Genomic DNA, 19515 nt, shown 5'->3' with positions numbered 1-19515 from the left:
ACCACTGGTAGCCAAATTCCTTAGGCAAACGCATGCCTGGCTTAAAACCTGCTTATGCCAAATAGGGGGAAGAAAAAAACAAAGAATGAGAGGGGGAAAAAAGAGCGTTTCAGTAATGCATGTTCTTGGTTATTGTATACAAAATAAATGTGACAGCACTACTATGCTATTACATTATCTTCAGAGAACAAGTTTTGGGATTATTTTTTTTTTCCAGAGTTTTGATGACTTTTTTTTCAACTTCCTCTAGTGTCAGTCATCCTGTTGTTGATGAGGAAAAGCCAATGGGGTTTAGATGTTGCTTTATTTTAGAATGTCAGATAAAATAGGAAAACTGAGTGAATCTGGCTCATTTGCTTTGCCTTTTTTCACCTCCCTCCTACACAGCGTTTAAGGTTCCACCCTTTAAATCCTGTACTGTGGCTTATTGAAGTTGGTGTGGTTCCCAACAAAGCAAAATTTTCAAGATATTATTCTTTGAAGCCATGTAATCAAAGTTATGGATACCAAAAAAGAAAAAAAGAAGTACCATAACAGATGCTTCAGATACATTCTGTTGCAGAAATAATGATCCAAGGTAGTTGAAAGCCTGGTCAAAGAACTTCACACATTTAGTTTCAAGCTTAAAGAATACACACTATCCTAGTCTAAGGGAAGTGTCCAGGGCTGTGGAACAACTTGTGGAAGGATTTCCCTTCTCTTTCTCCATGCACTGACCTTGTAGAAGCTATGCATCTTCTAATATATGTCTTTTCTCATGGGAAAGATGCCACATAGGCACCTGTACAGTAGATGAGCAGAATTGTGCAAAACTGAAACTGGAAGCCCATTTATAGCTCTACTGTGATGCCTTTCACATAAAGAGAAAGCTACAGCTTTACCTTGTCCACAGAAGAGGATAGGAGAGAGATGAGTGTCCGCAGCAGGAATCTGTTGCCAGGTCTCAGCATGGCTTCATGGTGCTGAACGTTGGCTGCCACATTGCCTAGGGCAGCACAGCTGTAATACTGCAGAGAGCCAAGAAAAAAGTAGAGGGAGAGGAGGAGGTCACAGAGTGACATGTTATAAGAGAATAAAAATAAATTGCAGAAACTCTCAGATCTAGAGCTGATGAAAATAAAGTGCTTTTTCATCTAAAGGGTGTTTTATTGGGTAGATGTGATAACAGCCTAGGTGGGCTTCCTCTAGAAAAAGTGATGCAATCTGTATAGCTACACAGTCATGCTGTGGCACTGTATGTTGTACAAACCCATCAGGACCCTGGGTATTTGGGAATGTACTGTGCTGCTGCAACAACACTGCTGCTGGCACCTAACTTAGGTCATCTGCATCTACTGCATTACATGTTTACATTTATTTACTCAAGCTGGATGTAGTCATTGTCCTAGCAGGCCACAAGATCATGTGCAGAGGATTTAAACAGTAATGATAGGGAGGATTATATGTGTAAGAGTATATATTACCAGGGAGGTATAATTAGAAGAAATAGGTTGAACTTCAGAAAAGGAAATTTTAAGATGAATCTCACAGAAAGTTGATAATGCTGAAACAGTTTGCAGAAAACAATTTCAGAGGCTCCATCCCTTCAGACATTTAAAAGAAATCTGAATAGAGAGAACTAAAACCAATGGAGGAAACGATCCTGTACTACTCAGAGGACTGAATGAGTGAACTAGTGGATTTTAAGGTTTGCAACTCTGCTTCATAGTTTTTCATCAGCATACTTCTGAACCATGAGCAGCTCTCAAGTAGGCAGAGTCACAAAGAGGTGTCTGTGGTAGGTGTAAAATAGGAAGATTTCCCAGATATGTCCAATAATAAGAAAAAAATCTTTGCAAGTTATGCCTCTCAGAACACTTAGTAACATTGCTTAAGAGTGGAAGATCAAAGTCAGGATGCAAAAAAACCCCAACAAACCCCACAACAGAGGAAGAGGCCTGTCTGCAACTTGTTTGATGATCTGAAAGGCACAAGAAGGTAACCGCATAACAACTGTGTGCATGCATTCATCTGTGCTAGCAGATGCACTTCTGCATCACAAACTTTCTCCTGTGGAGCTAGACAAATTCAGCTATTTGAATTTACATTATCTGACTGATCTGAGTTTCACCATGATGCTCTCATGTTTCCCCACTTCTCCAGAGAAAGCTTCCCTCCTCTCCACCTTTTCATTTCTACATGCTGTGGTTTGTGCTCTCCTTATAGTCACAGTTACTATTTAAAAATCTGACCTGTTTGACCCATACCTGCACTTCCGAGTCAGGAGATTCCAGCAGCAAAGCAAGAATTGGTAGGGCTCCTTCCTTGCATAGGACCTGTTGGATTTTCTCTGCCATTAAAAAAAAAAAAAAAAAAGTGCTGTTAGGGTGTCTTTCCCCTTCCCACCCTCTCATCTGGAGGCACCATCCAAGAGGGATATGCACAATCACTGGATTCTAGAGAGTGGTAATGTTGTCCAAATATATGCCAATCAGTGTGACTGAAGAGTATGTAATTTAGAGCTTGTGCAATACAGCAGTGTGCAGACATTTTAGCAAAATGGCTAGCAGGCTGTCTGATCAATTAAGCCTTTGCTGGTTTTATGCTAAAGACTGTTCTGAGAATCTGCATTGTTACAGAAGCTGAAAAAACTCAGGTATGATATTCACCATGATTTCTGTGTTTAAAAAACAACTTTTTAAAACTCTGAATAATAACAGAAGTGTAATAGTCAACTGTAGAAGTTCTTGCCAACCATTCCCTGCCACCACAAAGAGATAAGACACATTACTGACAACTGCATCATTTAGCGGTGTGGAATAATGATATATCATCTAAATAGGTGAGATTTAATGCTGGTTTGTTTCAGAGTTAATGTATGGTAGTGCACATAGTATTGCAGAGGACCAAATAGGGCTTTTGCTAGAGCTGTTGGCAGGTATCCCAATGAGCCTTTAATGTCTGGCCCATAATTGTTATATTTTGCATCTTCCAACACTGTTAGGGATAACAGCCAAACTTTCCTAGAGCTTGACCTTGTTGGATAAACTTCTGAGATTGCTTCAAAGTACCAGCAAATGTGCTGCTGATTTTTTAGACCAAGTTATTTCTTTAATAAGTGATTTTTTTTCCTATTTCTTTGACTGATTATTTAAGTGCTTGCACATTAGCCCTGTTGGAGTTGAAAATCAAGCCTTTCTCTTGTGGTCCTAAGCCAAAAAGGATCTCTGTATTAGCTAAAGAGAGGCCAAACTTAAATCATCAGCCTATGGTATCAACATGAATGCCATGCACAAAGGAAATAATTTGTTGCTCAGGTATGCTTTTATTCTTGCCTTAACCCTTCTGAATTACATTTTACCAGTGAGAAATTTTCTTTCAGCAATTTTAGATAAAGAATTAGTCAGAAAGTACCTGATTGTGTGAGGTTGAGAATAGCACCAACTGCATTTTGTTGGACTCTAGGATCATAGGAATTGGCAAGAGACAGCAGAGGTGTAACTCCTCGAGCAGCGCCAATAGCCTCTCGGTTGGACTCTGGAGAAAAGAACCAGAAAAAGAAAGAAAGAAAAAAAATCCACCTTACTGTGAGCCAGGAGCAGGACAACTAGAAGACTAGATCTCTTCAGCATTCACTTCTCTGACTCTTTGGTACATATCAAAATTTCTCTGCATGCGCAAAAGAAACTGTTAAAAATTCCAAGAGCTCAATGGGCAAGAAACTAACTCCTGATTTCTGAATTAGCCATAGATCGATCACAGCTGATTCAATGCTTTTGTTATGTGACTGGGATGATTAAAATAAAAGGACCGTAAGTCCCTTTAGACAGGTTAGCGAAGTGCCATACTTGCCTTTTACTCCTGGTATGTCTATCAAGATACTCACAGTGTGCCAACCACAAACTACGTAACTGACTGCAGGTAAAACGGAATTAACTTGGCAGGGTACATTCAGGGACAGTTTCTCTCTTTGAGCGTGCCTGTGTCAGTCCTTTGACAGCTACAGGCAATGCAGTGGTTTCTAAAGACAGAATCTAATTTAACCACTGGAATTTGAAAAGATGATGCTTCTCTGAAGTGGTGATGCTTCCTTGCATGGCAGTGTGTTAAGTTGTACAGTTGTATTCAACATCCTGAGGTACAGGGAGAATTCAGACAAGATCTGCAAAGTCCCTTGAGACTCTTGGATGAAAAACTAGGGGGAAAAAACCACCCTGTAATACTTAAATAAGGCTATAAAATTAACTATATACTATAAAATGCTATATAGCATGTTTATATACAGTGTATATAAGTATACTACACATGATAAAGTTATACTATGCTATGAAATATAATACAATTTAGAAAAAAAAATCTGCTTTTAGTTCTACTCCTTTTGTTTTGGACTTACTGAAGGTAGCCTCAGCTGTGCCATACTGAAGAGAATCCCGCCATGCTCTTTCTTACCCCTCTACCATAAGGCCATCAAAACATTTGCAACAAATAACCTGCTGCCATACTGAGACAGCTATGGTCCTCTCCCCTTTACTGTCTTATTTACTTCTATATGTTATCTGTATTTGTATCTTATAAGCATTCTAGTGGCATAATTTTGAAAAAATAAAGTGTTGGCCATTATGATCTTTGAAGCTGATGAGATTTAAATGGGAATTAGACCAATAAAAAATTATCTTAATGTCACAATATTCTGCAGATTATTTTATAAAAAGAAAAAGCAAAGTTCACTGTCTACATCTTCCGCTGTTTATATGAACCAAAATGCCACTGAAGACCACAGGAGTTTTAGCTGAGTTATTCCTTCATTTACCTACATTTCTAGACAGTTTAAACAATGGCCAGTCTCTGGAAGTTTGCTGAGAGAAACATGAAGCAGAAGAAAGCAAGAAATGCAAAGGTATTTGGATGAGATCAACTCTTCAGGTGCCAACTAACTTAGAGTTAAGAGAATAAAGTCATTACTTCTATACCTGCAGCCTGTCTATACTGGGGAACTGACACACCAAGATAATCCAGGATATTTATTCAAGTATAGTTCAGCCAGTATCAGTTTAGTATTCCAGGATAAGTCCTCTTCTGCCTTCACATGAATATTTTATACTGAAAGAAATACCTTTTATTCTGAAAAAAAAATGCACTAATTTTTGAGCAAAATAATTGTTCTGGGAAGACTCATGTATTTAAAAATAGCTTTTCCATGTGGGAAGCTATTATTCTGGTGAAATATTATGGTCAATTTTGTAGACAAGCCTTTCTTCAATCTAATCAGCCTGCAAATTGTTCTTTTGTTTCCCACAGCGGAAGCAGAAATTCTTTTTTGCAGCTCCAACTGATGGAAACCAGCCTGGTGTGATGTAAACTCTCATTAATTGAGTAAAGAAGAGAGGTAAAAAGATTGAGAATTCAGATGTTGCCTCTTCCTTCACTCTTTCACACAACATGTTCCACAAATGCTTGAATTCAGACACGTTACCCTTCCTGGATTTAGAACTTTTGATTGTGCTTCCATTTTTATCTTTTTTAAACCACTCTGAAGCACGAATGGCTCACTCGAAGGACATAACTGAACAGAATACTTTTCTGAAGCAGCCTCTTTAAGATACCAGAGTCTGTGAGTTACAATTAAGATAAACTCTATAGAGAATTGCCTCTTGCTTTACTCTCATTGCTGTGGTAGCTAAATATAGTCTGAAAAAGAAATAAATGGATCCAGCCCATCTAAATCCTAGTGAAACCAGGACAGAGATCCTCAACGCTGATCAAATCCCAGACAGCAGTCCAGCTTGCGCACTTGTAGGACTGCCTACCTCTGTGTTCAGCAGATGCCTTCCTATCTAGTTCGAAAGTTCCGTGGGTGCTTCATTTGAAATACATGTGCTCAGAAGTACACTGGCAATTAAGGCAGTGTGCAGAGGCATCAGGTGACTGCCCTCAGCAGAGGATGAAGGTGGATTGGATCTGGAGTGGTTGAGGGTTCCCTATACCCTGGGTTAAAGACAGGTATCTAGAAGGGCCAGGGTGCCTTCAGAACCAAGGAACACCCTTAGGTCCACAAACAATTTGCTTTCTCTGTGGGCTGCTTAAAAATAGGTGAAGGGATCTCTCTCTATAGATCTTTAGGGACATAGCTTCACTGACCATACATAAAGAAGTCCTTCTAGGGCCAGGTACCTAAAATTTTAATGATGTCATGCCTAATTTAGACTTTAAATGAGGCAATTTGCATTCTATACAAAGTAATGTAGTATACAGAGTTCTCAACCTGACCGTATTAATATGCAATGCTTAAAAATAAGTTTCAAAGGGAAAAGTGTTTACAAACCTGGGAGAAAAAAAGGAAAAAAGGATAAAATGCAAATCAGCACTTTGATATAGTTGGATCCTGCTTATGCAAGCCCACTTTGCAATACAAATACTTAAATGAGGAAGTAACATTTTCACCATGCTTCTCTCAGCCTCCTGGGAGATCTGATTGCAACTTCCCACACTGAAGAGGGAAACTGGTGGAATAAACACTACAGGAAGGGAAATAAATGTTATTCACGGCTTTTATACGGGCCTTTACACAATTTGTACAGTAGAATTACACAGTTTGCGAAAGGTTGAATAAGCCAGACTAACGTGATAACCTTTCTTTTGGTAAGTGTGGTTGACCTTATCTGTCTGGATGCTAGGAAAACATCTATATCATGATTTGAAATATAGTTAAGCAAAAGAAGTTGGTGACAAATGCAAGTAGTACATGATGGATAAGGAACTTACAAAAAGCAAGCTGGCATCAAGTTTTGCTGAATGGGAATGACCATTTGGAAGGCAGCTACAAGTGGAATTCCACAAGGACTTGTAGTTGGTTTTAAACCAGAAAGTTAATACAAAAGTGTGAGTGCAGCACTGTCAATGCAGTGGAGGACTGGAATATTTTACAAACAACAGACAAGTTAGAAGACAAGCAACAGAAAGAAAATGAAACCATATAGCACAAAATGCGGGGATGCGCACTTGGAAATGTTTGTTGCAGACCCTTAATTAATTGGTGTCTGCTGGAAATAGCAGCAGAGGAGGAAAAAGACTAAGTCAGCTGCAGGATGGCATCACCATGATGCAATCACAAAAAAAGCAAGTGTTATCATGAGATGTACCACCAAACATATTTCCCTGGATGCCATAATAAAAGACACAGGTGATACCCCAGCTGAAATACTGCACGTTTCTGGTGATCTCTCTTTCAGAAGAGATGAAGTCAAAATGGAACTCCTGCAGCATTTATGTATATCTTGGGATTCTAACAATGCCTGAGGTCTGTGGTACTACAAAGCAGCAGATGCAATGGCTATGTTCCATTTGTGGGACGTGTTATTTACACCCAGAATGACTATGAAATTGAATGGAGGAGCCTCACTTAAAAGAGGATTCTTAAATGAACTTGTTTTTTTAAAAGAGGATTCTTAAATGAGCTTGTTTTTTTCAGTCTAGTAAAATGGAGAAGCCTCATCAACATAGACACAACACAGGCAGAACTACTGAAGCAAAAGCCAGTGTAGACAGTAATTAAGATAAGCTGGTCATGAATAAATTTAGGTTGGAAATCAGAAAAAGGTTTGTAATCACGAGAGAATGAAAGTCAGAAACACTGGGAAAAAGATCTTAACTGGAATCTCAAGAGACTGAATTTATGATGTGGAACACCAAAACTTGCTGCTGCATGTTGTGACTCTTAAGCCAACTGCAAATAGGTTGTTTCACTGTTTCAGCTTGAAACACCTGGTAAGAGTTGAATGAGTTCACCGCAGAGGATAAAGGGAAAGAACAGCACACTCACCTGAAACAGCCAAAATCATGGTGCAAGCACAGGAATTACACTGGACAGCGGGATCCTCTGACTCAAGCAGATCCAGAATTGGCTCAAGTAAACCCATCTGGACAACTAATTCTTTGTCAACTATTCATAAATGCAAGAAAAAATGGACAAACAGAAAATTAAACAGTTAATGCCTTTGTGAAAAGAATGTATCTTCCTTTGACTGCTTTGGGGGCCTATATTATGATTATGCAAGTAGACCTAAGATGGAAACAGCCTGAAAGGCACTCACAGTCCCTAGCTTGGTTTGCTCAGTTCCTCTTCAGACTCATAAAAGCCTGTAAGAGATGTTCAGAGGTTCTAGTTCAGAAGGTCCAAAATATTTATGCTAGCAATTGTTTCCAGAAAGGTTCATTTTGGAAAGCACAACTGCAACTTTCCAATAGGTTCATAATTTACTCAGCCCCACCCCTTTTTCTTCTGAAGTCTACCCCTTAAATATTATTTTTCACTTGTAAATAGAGACATGATATTATTTGCAGCAAGGTCCTTTAAAAAAAAAAAAAAAGAAAAAAGCTAGCTTCACTGAAGACTGTCTTCTGCTGTTATGGGATAGCATGATGGAATACCTGTTGTGGCCCAGGTGCAAGGGAGTGCAGTAGTAGATGCAACAAGGACTCCATTGAGAAGGTGTGGGGTGTTCATGCCCTGTCTATCAACATAAACTTTACTGGAAAGTTTTTCATCTGCAGCTCCCAGACCCTATCTCAATTACATTTGTCCTATTAGCTACAGAAACAAGTGAGTTCTATTAAACATTTCATTTTATTTTTTTTTACTCTACAAGCAATTTCAGACCAAAGTCCAGCTAATAAATGACAAGAAAATGATCAGTCTCATAGACAGGATTTATTTCTAAGAGCTGTATCTGTTGCTTGAAAGGGTAAGCAGTGGGCTCTTGATCCAAGAATGAGAATAGCACAGCTGTCCCTACACCAGTCTGGGAATAATTTATCAGCATTTGCACACAGAGCCAAGATCTCTTGCCACATGATATAACCTAGCTGGAGGAATCTGGTATATCCTGGTGCCACCAGTATCTATGTGGCTTGTAGACAGAAGTGCACTCACACCTGTCCTGTCAGTGTCCTACAAATATTTGTCCTACACAACTTTGGATTTCTGTAGATCTGGGCGTGTAGATGTGCCATCCTGCTGTCTGGGTCTGGCTGAAGAGGTTACTTTTTCACCTGAAGAGAGGTGTCTGGTTTAATTACTCACTATTTCCCTCTAGCAAGAAGTTGACAAGGGACAAGGAGGACATCTGCTGCACCTCCAGGTCAGTGGACCGTAGTAAGGCATAGAAGGGTTCCAGATGCTCCACAGGCAGAGGGATGTTCACTGCAGGAATGAGAATAAATATTCAGGAGTTTCATCATTCACCGCAGTCACATTTTTCTCTTGTTGGTCTCAAGCCTCAGGTGCTACTATACATAAGCTGAGTGGTGTTCCCCTTCATTTAAATTCTTTTGCTACTAGCAAAACAGGGCAAGTTTCCTGAAAAGGTTTTCAATAATCAAATACTTCAAAAACATCATGGGAAGGGAAGCAATATGCCTTGCTACCAAACAAGTCATTCCACCTCATAGCAGATCCTTGTGTTGTGGCTATCTACACTTTTTATCCAGCAAAAAATACATGGGATAAAGCTATCAAGCCAAGTGCCAGAATATTATCCCTGAATTAAATTTTAAACAAACAGATAAACAAACAAATCACAGCCTGCTTCTTGCTGGTATTTCTATCTTTTTGCAGGACCCAAGCCCTTGCTAGGATTTCATTTGGCATACCCAGGCTGACTCCTAACTGTTTACAAATTAACCCAGGAGACAAGTGCTCCCATGGAACAGCTGGGACAAAGAAGCATGTTTCCTTCAAAAATTCCCACTACAATTTGGCCTCTAGAGCTTTCTCCTCTTCCAAAAATTAATATAAAACATTAAACAATCACTATGTCCATCTCCTTCTACCATATTTTGTCTTGCTCTCATGAGATTCAGTATATGCTGACTTTTAACTACTTTGGGTTCTGTTGAATTTTACAGAAGTATTACAATTACATAAATAACAGTTTTTATAATCATGAGAGAGATCTCCTCACAGCAAAACCCAGAATGACTCTGACCACATGGCAATGACAGCATTTCCGTTTTCCTTAGCAAACAACACAGCACGAAGGAAAAACTTTGATTAATGAATCAAAGGAAGTTTCACAGTTGGAAATAATAATTTATAATTATGTGAAAATTTTCTGTAGCACTGAGATAACTTACTGTGCTGACTCATATGCAAGTAATAGAGGGCAGCAGACTGCTGTAAACCTGGGTTTTCTGAAAAAGCTAAGGTCCTCAAGGCTTCCAGAGGGTCTTTTCCAAGTGGTGACATTTCAAAACCTGAAGATACACAATGACAGCACAGACTCAGTTACACCTGAAAAGGGTTAGTTTACAAAAAGAAATTAAAATTTACAACCAAACAAACACATAAGGATTTTTGTACTGCAACACCGCCACAGAGCCCATCTCTCCTTATTCATGTCTCCATGAGCAGAAGCAATAAATGAATCTGGAATAACCTGTCCTTGGCAATGCCTCTTATGAAGATCACAGAGCTAGTGTGTGGAAGCAAGATAAATTATAACCTTTAGACACTTTTATGCTATCCAAGGTAATGCAGGTGTTCCTGTTCTCCATAAAAATCTTTATCTTCTCCTGAATCATAGAAGATCTCTCTTAAAATATATCTACTGAACACAGCATTCTTAGTTTATGAGCTATAGAAAGATTATGTATTTCTAATTCACTGCTTTTTAAGTTCACTGTGTCTCCTGTCCTGGGTATTACAATAAAGGATTTCAGGGAATAGCAATATGGATTGCAAATGAGCTTGCCTCAGGCTCAAATTTCTAGCATGAGTCTACCTGTTCTCAAGTATGATAGTTCCCCTATGAATAAACCAGATGTTCAGCGATAGCCATCAAGCAATAGCAGTCGTGCATGACTTCTGTAAGTATAATATACTTAAAATGTGTGGAATGGAGCAGCAGAGAAGAAAAAAAATGGCTATTGAACCAATGCTCAATCGTATAAACTGTTGTAAAGGTAATGTAGTATAAATTGACCGGTGGAGCACACAATTTTAAGATATATTTTCAGACAATAGATTAAAGCAGTGCATTAAAGACTGAAATATCTCTGTAAACAAGATCTAGCTACTTCACCTCTCATGGGATATAGAGATGCAAGAGATGTGAGGGGTGTGAGCTTTCATGCATCAGTGCAAAACTCAACCAATATCTCAAGCCATTAGAAGCTGCTGCTATGTTAAGAGTAGCAAACTCCTAGCTTCAGGATTAGGCGAGCAGGCTTCACAGAACTACTTCATATAGAGATCAATTTTGTTTAATAATTAACCATACACACAAAGGGAAAGACTATCCAGTGTGCACAAGGTTTTAGAGAAAAAACAAAAATCCCTTCATGTGGTTTAATTCTGTCTGAATATCACACATATCTTGTGCATTTTTGTTTGGGGAAGTGATAAAGCAGAAGCCACTCAAAATCTTCACCTGCTTATACCATCAAGCATTTGCTGCCTTAGCTAACAGCTGAGCAAGATGATCACCCGTGAAGTTTTTCTTTGCACCCAAATTGTCCAAATATTTGCTCCCTGCTTATTATAATTTGTCCAGAACGAAGGATGGGCTTGCTTCATCTTGGAATAAAATACACAGGCTGTGCTAAAGTAAGAGGGATGGGTCTTGGTTCTCTTTGTGGGGCTTCCCTGCCACCATCTGACTTGGCAGCAGGATTTGGCCAGTCAGAGAATTAATCTTGGTTCTTCTTCCTGGGTGCTATGTATATCCTACCACAGACAATGGAACCTTCCTGAGAGCACACTGTGTACTGCTGTCACAGAAGCTCTAGGCTCCCTGCTGCTGTACCCCAGCTCCTGAGGATCCAAGACAGCCTTTTGAAGACCCATCTCAGAAAGGAAAGGATTTCTCAAGAAAACATACACTTAGCCTTTTCTGGAAGCACCAGTGGGTGCTGCAAAGGGCCATTCTGGCGTCACCATTTTTTCCAGACCAACCCTTCATTGCATCCAATCCACCGACTGCCAAGACAGTCTCTTATACAGTCAGGAACATGCTAGCCTTTGGAAGAAAAAGTTCAGCCCTGGAAGATCTCCACTGTACATCAAGCTGAAAGATGTGGTCCCATCCTGGATATGGACTTCAGGATTTAGCCAATGCTTAATGTGCAAAAATTAGTAAACCATGTCAGCAGCACAGAACCCCCCACATTCACAGGGTAATGATGCCAGCTAATACCAGCTGAGGCTAATTCACTCATGTTCCCAACAACCAGCGTCACAGCAATTATTCCACGACAGGTCATTTCAAACAGCATCAACTGTGCCACGCCAAGGAAAAAAGGCCCCCCTCACAAGACGGTGTTATGTCCCCAAAATGGCAAGTAAAATAGTAATTTGTGTTCCACACCCTTCACACAAATGAAAGTAGAAGGCTATGCAATTTCGTATAGTAGCTTTAGCCCAAGGTTGTTAAACTTAAAGCAATATACCCTATTAGCTGTGAGAAGGCAAAACCAAACAAGCAATGGCCCCTACCTAAGCTTGAGACAAGGAATGCTTTTAGGCTGGACAACTGAGAAAACACACTCATCCAAGATTATAGTCTGTGACTGCAAGAGTGAAATAAAAAAAGTTTTCCTATTGATACTGTTGTATCATAGAGAGGATAGAAAGGGCACTGCAAGTAAACGGGTATTAGGTAGGTAGCCTGTAAAGCTGAGGAGATACATGAGGAGTTATGGATCCACTTTGATTCAAGCACAATGCCATGATTGTGTTCAAGCCTTGTGTCTAAAATGTTTTCCCAAAACCCTTAGGCAGGCTAGTTGTTTAGAAACCTGGGAGCCCAACAGTGCTTGTCACAGGATGACTTTGACCCTCTCCACATACAGCACCCCCCGTGCAACTTCAGGTGTTCTGCAGCCAGCCAACATGGATGTACACAACTGAGCGAGGACCACACCGTGACTTCCCCGCTCATAGCTCAGCACTCATGTAGCATCCAGTGTTGGTACAGCCTGTTTCCAAGCTTTGTGATCTCAGTGACTGACTTCGAAAAATTAACTTCAATTACTAGGAGTCACTTCTGTGAAACATATTTACATAAGTTATGTATTAACAGGGGTGGCAGAGCAAGAAAGTGGCTGAACATTTCTACCTAGATCCAACTGTTACACCACTTGAACCCTTGGTGTCTCATACACAAAGAAAACACTCCGTAGCCCTTGCCTTTCCTACATCATCACCAAGCTGCTCCGTGCCATGCCAGAGCAGTTCAGCCAGCAATCTGTTCTCAACCCACAAAATTAATGTCCTTGTTCTTTCACAACCCTTCAGAAAAAAACCAAGTCCTCTTACCTGTTTCAATATGCTGCAGAAACTCCTGTGCTGTCACCCTCTCGTGAGGCTGCAAGATGGGCTTGTACAGCTGTCTGGCTTTACAGCTGTTTTGTTTTAAGCAGGAGCATTTGCTTATCAGAGTTAAACATTCCTTGATGCCATGCACCAAGTCGGAGGACATCCTCTGAATAAAGGCCACGAAGTCCCGCAGCAGCTGCATGCATCGTCCACACAGTTGACCCATTCTTGTTCCAACAGCAGCACAAAGCAAGAGGAAAAGGAAGGAGATGGAAAGAAAAGCTTCTTCTCAACTTGTCCAGTTTTTGCGCTAACTTGCTGCCTCAGTGTTAGTCCTGTCTTACAGATGTTAACGCTACACCTCGTGCAGCTGCTGTAAAGCAGTCAAGCTTCTGCGTCCAAAAAGCTAAATTGCACAACAAGGCTGGTTTCTGCAGATCTCCCAGAGTCTACAAATGCTATTTAAAAGGCTGGACTGGAGCCACACTTAAACACCCTCCCTTTGCTTGAAGAAAAATTAAATGATGACCTAAACACATTTCGTGGAGAACAAACAGAGTTTAACTCCTGGAGGATCCATGAAAAGCTTCATCAAGCTAGAAAAGCTTTGGGATAATGGAAAAAGCAACCCCAGTTTTTGTAAGGCAGCTTTCCACATGAAAGGTAGGCACCACCTTCCTTGTCTGCATGTGTACAAGCTGTGGCTGCCAATGGGAGAGGAAGATCAAGGGTAAAAAAAAAAAAGAAAAAAAAAGCATGCAAACAGGTTTTTCTGGTTTGTGCCGAAGCACAGACCAGAACGAAGGCTGTGGCAAACAGCTCATAACTCACTGAACTAAGACTTTGTAAATCAGCAAGAACAGAAAACTGGGGGGGGAAAAATACAGTGGCCAAATGAATTTAGAACTATGTTTTCTTCCTGTCAAGCAAATCCGGCAGAGTGGGCTGGATAAGCTAGTAATGGGAGGATGCAAAAAATATCTGCAGTTTTCATGCAGAAAAAGGTAGCAGAACAAAAAAGACCAGTTCTCTTTTTGCTCCATCCCTTTGCTTAATTTTCCAGTCTGGTGCATGTGCCCACCCCTGGTTAAAGAGTTTTACGAATTACCTTGGTCTAATTAAAGTAACAGAAAATGACATTTGTAATATTCTTGAGGTTTCCAGTAAAATCTGGTTTGATACAAGATCACCTTTATCAAAGAACCAGTAGGTACTGGTCTGATGGGTGCTGATCACTTTTATTAACTTCTTTTTTATCCATGGATTTGATGGATTTATTTTACTTATTGCATTTGATACATTTATTAGTAAGTTTTAGCCTCACTGTCATTTAATAGATTTTAAGTTTCTACATAAATCATGCTTGAAAATCAACCCTGTGTTCTGCACCCATCTCCAAACACTGATGAACAGGCTTACCCAAATCTCACTGGTCCATTCAGCTACTGCTGTTTCTTCTCTTACACACAATATAATTTTCCTAAACACAAATATCACACAGCACAAATAAACCCACCTACACCCATAAAACAAAAGGTATGAGACCTCTATTACACAATGCAAGCCATTACAAAGAATCAAGTCTTTGATTTTTCTGGTTACTACCTTGACCAGCTCTGCAAGCCCGCTGAGTTCTGATCTCTGTCTGGCCTCTTAATATCACCAAAAGCAAGGCTAATATTCCTGTTTTCTCAATCTTTTCAGTGGAGATCTTCTGAAGTATTCTGAAGGAAACCCATGTGATTGTCAGGTCCTGCTTCTGCCATTGCTTGCTCTTCCCCTTTTCTTCATAATTTTCCGCCCTTCAGCTTCCATCCTAAAAGCAGTGAGGTGGCAGATCCCTAGAAACACATCATCACATGCACCTTCTGCCTCTTGCTCTGTCCTGTCTACAGGACCGTAAGGTTTAATTGTTGCGAGATTATTTTTTTTAAGGTGATTTGAACTGTACTGCACCAAGATGAGAAAAAACCAGGATTGTTTCAATGAGGTGCTTGTTATTAAAGATTGCATTTCTGTAGCATATCCTTACTAAGCATTTAAAAATGTGGTATAAACATTAAAACAGCTTTCCAATGTATCTGTAAGGAATGTATTCCCAAAATGGCTTCAGCAGTGCTGAGCTCTTGTCACTCCATTTGAAATATATGGGAGGTAAAAGAAATACATGACACCTGAAAACTAGGCTATAATTTGCCTGAAGGCATAAAAGTCAGGTGTCCCAATACCTTGTTTGATGATTCAGTCAGGAAATTGTTCTTCTTTGATTTGAAACCACTACTTGAAAGCCAGTGTAGAAGGCTGGTTTGTGGGTCTTCAGACCTCCTCTGAATTCACAACAGCTGCTGTAAAGGTTGCAACCATAAACACCATGTTTATGATTAGCTTCATGACCTAGATATGTTTCCTTATCTGATTGAATGAAATGTCAGCTCAAGACTGCAGAAGTAGAAAAGGAAAAAGTTAGTAGTGCTGTAATAGTGTTAAACCATTTTCCTTCTACTTTTCTAAAAAACATGTTCCAAACAGTAGAAACTCCACACCCCACACCCTGATTTTTTTTCCCCACAGCAAAAAGAACACAGTTCCTTTGTGAAGTGTTAAAAATAAAAAGCCTCTCCAAACCATTTATATTCACTTGTGTGCAAAAGAGATTTCCATTTGGTAACCTTACTGTATGAAGACTATTTTAGAATTCCGTATAAAATGCATTTGGAAGTTTAAATCTAATTGCCAAATAATAGACGAATGCTGTAGCTAAATGGGGCTTTCGACAGAGACCTTCCACTGGTCCAGCATTTTATCTGCTTTGTAGCTTCTTTGCAAAGGACAGAAAATACTGCTTTTGGGCACAGTCCCTTAAGCATCTGACACTACAGTAGGTTTGTTTTGTTTTGAATTAAGAACAGAAAATAAAAAAATGTATCTATTCATCTCTAAATTCATCTGCCATTTCACTCACACAGCATGCCACTGCTTGAACCACTTCTTGGAATAGAAATTCCTTTATCTAGTTTGCAGTGGTGCATAACTTTTGATTGCTCAAAAGTTGACTGGCATAGGAGAGATGTACACAAACACTCTTTATACTCCTCTTTCATACATCACCTAGGGCCTTTTCATTCTAACAGGCCCAAAACCCCCTCAGGCTCTGACATGAACATTGGGAAAAATGGGTCAACAGCTTTAGTTGAGCTATGGTAGGAAATGCTTCCCTCTTAAAGGAAGAAAATGATAGCTCCAGGTTCTGAATTTTAGAAATACTCTTATCACCGTGATTTTAATTGGTGGAAAAAAAGATTTTGGGGGAGTGTAGGAGAGAGGCAGAGATTGAGAACATATGGAGTCCTATTTGACTTGTATGCCAGTAAAATAAGGTACTCAAAGGACTGCTTAAAAAGCAGTAAATGAAAGAATGAATATACTTACATTACTCAAGAATCCCAAACTTTAAAAAAATTGAACTAAATTTGCATTTTATGAATTTGTCCCATGTAATTTTTTATTGCAACCTTTGTTTTATACGTTTCACTCTCATACCCTTCTGTTCAGGGGTGAAGAAAAAACTGTACTGTTTAGAAGCTGTAAAATGATGGCTGTGCATTACTGCTTCGTTAGTATCAGACTTGACTTAAAAGGTGACAGCTCCTCGGATACGTAGCAGGTCTTTATTGTCCCCATATCTGCAGTTTAGGCCTCCTCACTTGTACTGATTCATGTGGCTGCTTTTTAAGCCACATCTACGAAATTTTATGGCTTCAAAATAACAACAAAAAACAAATCAAAGGCCTTAAGTTTTTAAACTGGATCTACCATTGACAGAATAGTAAAATAAAATGATGAATTAGAAAAAAAATGGTTGAGGAAGCAGAACAGTTCTAAACACTGAGTCTGATGTGTGTGACTTACATTACTACTGAGCTCTTTTAAATATATATATATCTATCTTTTAAATGTGTGTGTGTGTGTGTGTGTGTGTGTATGTATACTCACCATTAAGATTTTAGGAGGAATTCAGGCTGAAGAGCAACAGCCTATAGTCATTTCAGCAGGGATGAAGCCAGATGCAAGGGCTTGATAGACCCAGATTTGTGAAAAAACTGCCAGGGGTTAGGTTACTTCATTGCATAGCTAGGCACAGCTTTGTTTGCATTCACTGCAATTTCTGTAGAGTATAAAAGGAAGTTCTCTGCATCATATTCCTTGGCTGAGGTACTTGCTCATTCTCTCTCAGAAGGAGAGTGCCATCTACTGAATCATTCCCTTTACACAGCTCCCTTGAGCCGTGTTCCCACTCATGGATTGACAAAATCTACCCAAGTGGGTTGTAAAACCGAACAATGATTTAGCACGAAGAGAAGCTGCTTTCGGTGTGAACCTCTATTGTGAAGGAACAGCTGCAAGTAAAGAGCCAGGCCAAAGATGGTAAGTAACACTACTGACTTGTGCAAACCTATGCTCCCATTTTATGACAAGATTAAAACCAACCTTGCTCTGGGCTTCTTCATTCTTAATAAATCTTAGAAATTGAGGTTACATTATCATTTTGTAACACTTAATAGTGGCATTCCCTGATGGGACAATCCGACTTCACTGCTGACTACAAACCATGGACTTTCCTACTAATTTCCCCTTTCTACGTTAATGCTCAGAGTAGAAGTACTCAGCTGACTCACTGAATAGTGAGGACATCTGCTAACGGTCAGTAGAAGTTTGGCTTGGGCCAGTGATGACACAGTATTACTGTGCTATGTCTTCATGTATCTTCCCGTTGCCTTGAACTTCATACTTTCTTGTAAGTTTTCTGGACTGTTGCTTGTGTTCAGATAAAGCTGCATTTTGAGTCACGGCCACAGACACTATCTTCTATGAACACAAAAATTATTTTTTTCCTGGTAAATATTTTGCTTTGTAGCAAAAGATACTGCCTCTAAACATCAAAGGTAGGTTAGAGGTGCCTATCTTAGAAGTCTGAACAAAATGTATAAAAAAAAAAATTCTGAAATTTTACAAGGTAAATTACCACTCAAAGGCAGGGCATCAAGTATTTAAAGAAGTATACCGGCTTGCAGGACAGAGGTGAAGGGAGACCTGTCAGGTTGTGTTTCATATTAGAAACACTTAGAAACCCTTAGAAACATATTAGAAACCCTTAGAAAACCGCTGGTATGATGTGTTTGAAAGTCCAGGTGCATGTCCTGATGTTTTTGTTAACAAGGGCCTGCACTGAACAAATGACAGAGCCCATAGCTCAAATGTCAATTTTATAAAATGAGTGAACAAAAAACTTGAAACAACTTGCACTATTTATCATTAGGCAAATGTATTTGAAATAATTAAAATACATTCTCAAAAAGTTTCACATTATAGTTTGTTTTAGTTTTGTTTTTTTATTCTGGGTCCCTAGTATGTTGTCTTAAAACACAATGGAGAACTGAAAGAGTAGAAGTAACAACCCTTTCTGTCCCAGTAAGATACATGCCACATATCTCAGAAAAGAGAGCCCTCCATCACTGAAGGAAAAGAACATGAGCACCCCACAAGTCTTCAGAACCAGTAAGAAATATGTGTGTGTGAGCTTGTGTGCAGCCAAATCCCACAACAGTTCTGAAAATCTAACTGGCCCTAGCAAACTGGCTTCCTCCCACAAGCCCCTTATCAGGCAGCCTCTGCATTAATAGTGTCTTATTGTTGGTTACAGCAAAAGCTGTAGCACGTGCACTACACTTGAGGTACAGGTCAGTAACCCCTACCCCTGCATAAGGCGAAAAAGCTTAAAAGGAGACGGAATTGTGCGTCCCTCTAGGCCAGGCTGTTCATCAGTTAACCGCAACGGGTCAGACTTAAAAACTTTAACTGGGTTTGTTTCAGCACCAGCCACTTACCGGTCGCTGCCATAGGTGGCCACGCTTAAAAGCACTTAAGTTCTTCAAGCCAAAAGAAATAGATTTAAGCAGTGCGTTACATTCCCTATGCAGGAAATGGCAAACCAGCATTTGGCAATTGAATCCGCTTCCCATCTTCTGTGCCTTTTTCCTCCATCAGCTGGTTTTGGCTGCCTCCCAGTCATTGTCCCCTGAATTTAAAAACTCAGTTAAAATTGTGCATATGCATCCTTTCCTGCTCTTTTTTTAATGTATACGCTTTTTTTCTTGCCTCATAATATGCAATAGCCTTTTAAAAAATTAATCAGCTGCGTAAAATTTGAGTAGTGCGGAATGTAA

General features: G+C 39.6%; 1 protein-coding gene across 4 annotated transcripts in view; it reads right to left on the bottom strand.

The window, feature by feature from the left end:
- The window catches only part of LOC101911196 (uncharacterized), a 34124-nt gene that overhangs the window by 14324 nt on the left and 285 nt on the right, over window positions 1–19515 (bottom strand). Inside the window, exons 1-10 of one of the 4 annotated variants that reach the window (XM_055810406.1) lie at window positions 19177–19511; window positions 14897–15730; window positions 13292–13518; window positions 10111–10230; window positions 9059–9178; window positions 7799–7918; window positions 3394–3516; window positions 2247–2329; window positions 882–1007; window positions 3–48 (exon numbers count right to left, since the gene is read on the bottom strand). In XM_055810406.1, the coding sequence (XP_055666381.1) occupies window positions 3–48; window positions 882–1007; window positions 2247–2329; window positions 3394–3516; window positions 7799–7918; window positions 9059–9178; window positions 10111–10230; window positions 13292–13517 (964 nt within the window). In that variant the 5' untranslated portion in view covers window position 13518; window positions 14897–15730; window positions 19177–19511. Of the gene's footprint in view, window positions 1–2; window positions 49–881; window positions 1008–2246; window positions 2330–3393; window positions 3517–7798; window positions 7919–9058; window positions 9179–10110; window positions 10231–13291; window positions 15731–19176; window positions 19512–19515 lie in introns of those variants that run through there. The other 3 variants (XM_055810407.1, XM_055810408.1, XM_027796214.2) reach the window with 3 other exon arrangements.

Source organism: Falco peregrinus, chromosome 7 (genome assembly GCF_023634155.1).
Source record: "Falco peregrinus isolate bFalPer1 chromosome 7, bFalPer1.pri, whole genome shotgun sequence".
In the NCBI taxonomy this organism is placed as follows: Eukaryota; Metazoa; Chordata; class Aves; order Falconiformes; family Falconidae; genus Falco; species Falco peregrinus.
The sequence above is the reverse complement of the archived record's forward strand: the minus strand, read 5'-3'. Positions and strand labels throughout refer to the sequence as shown.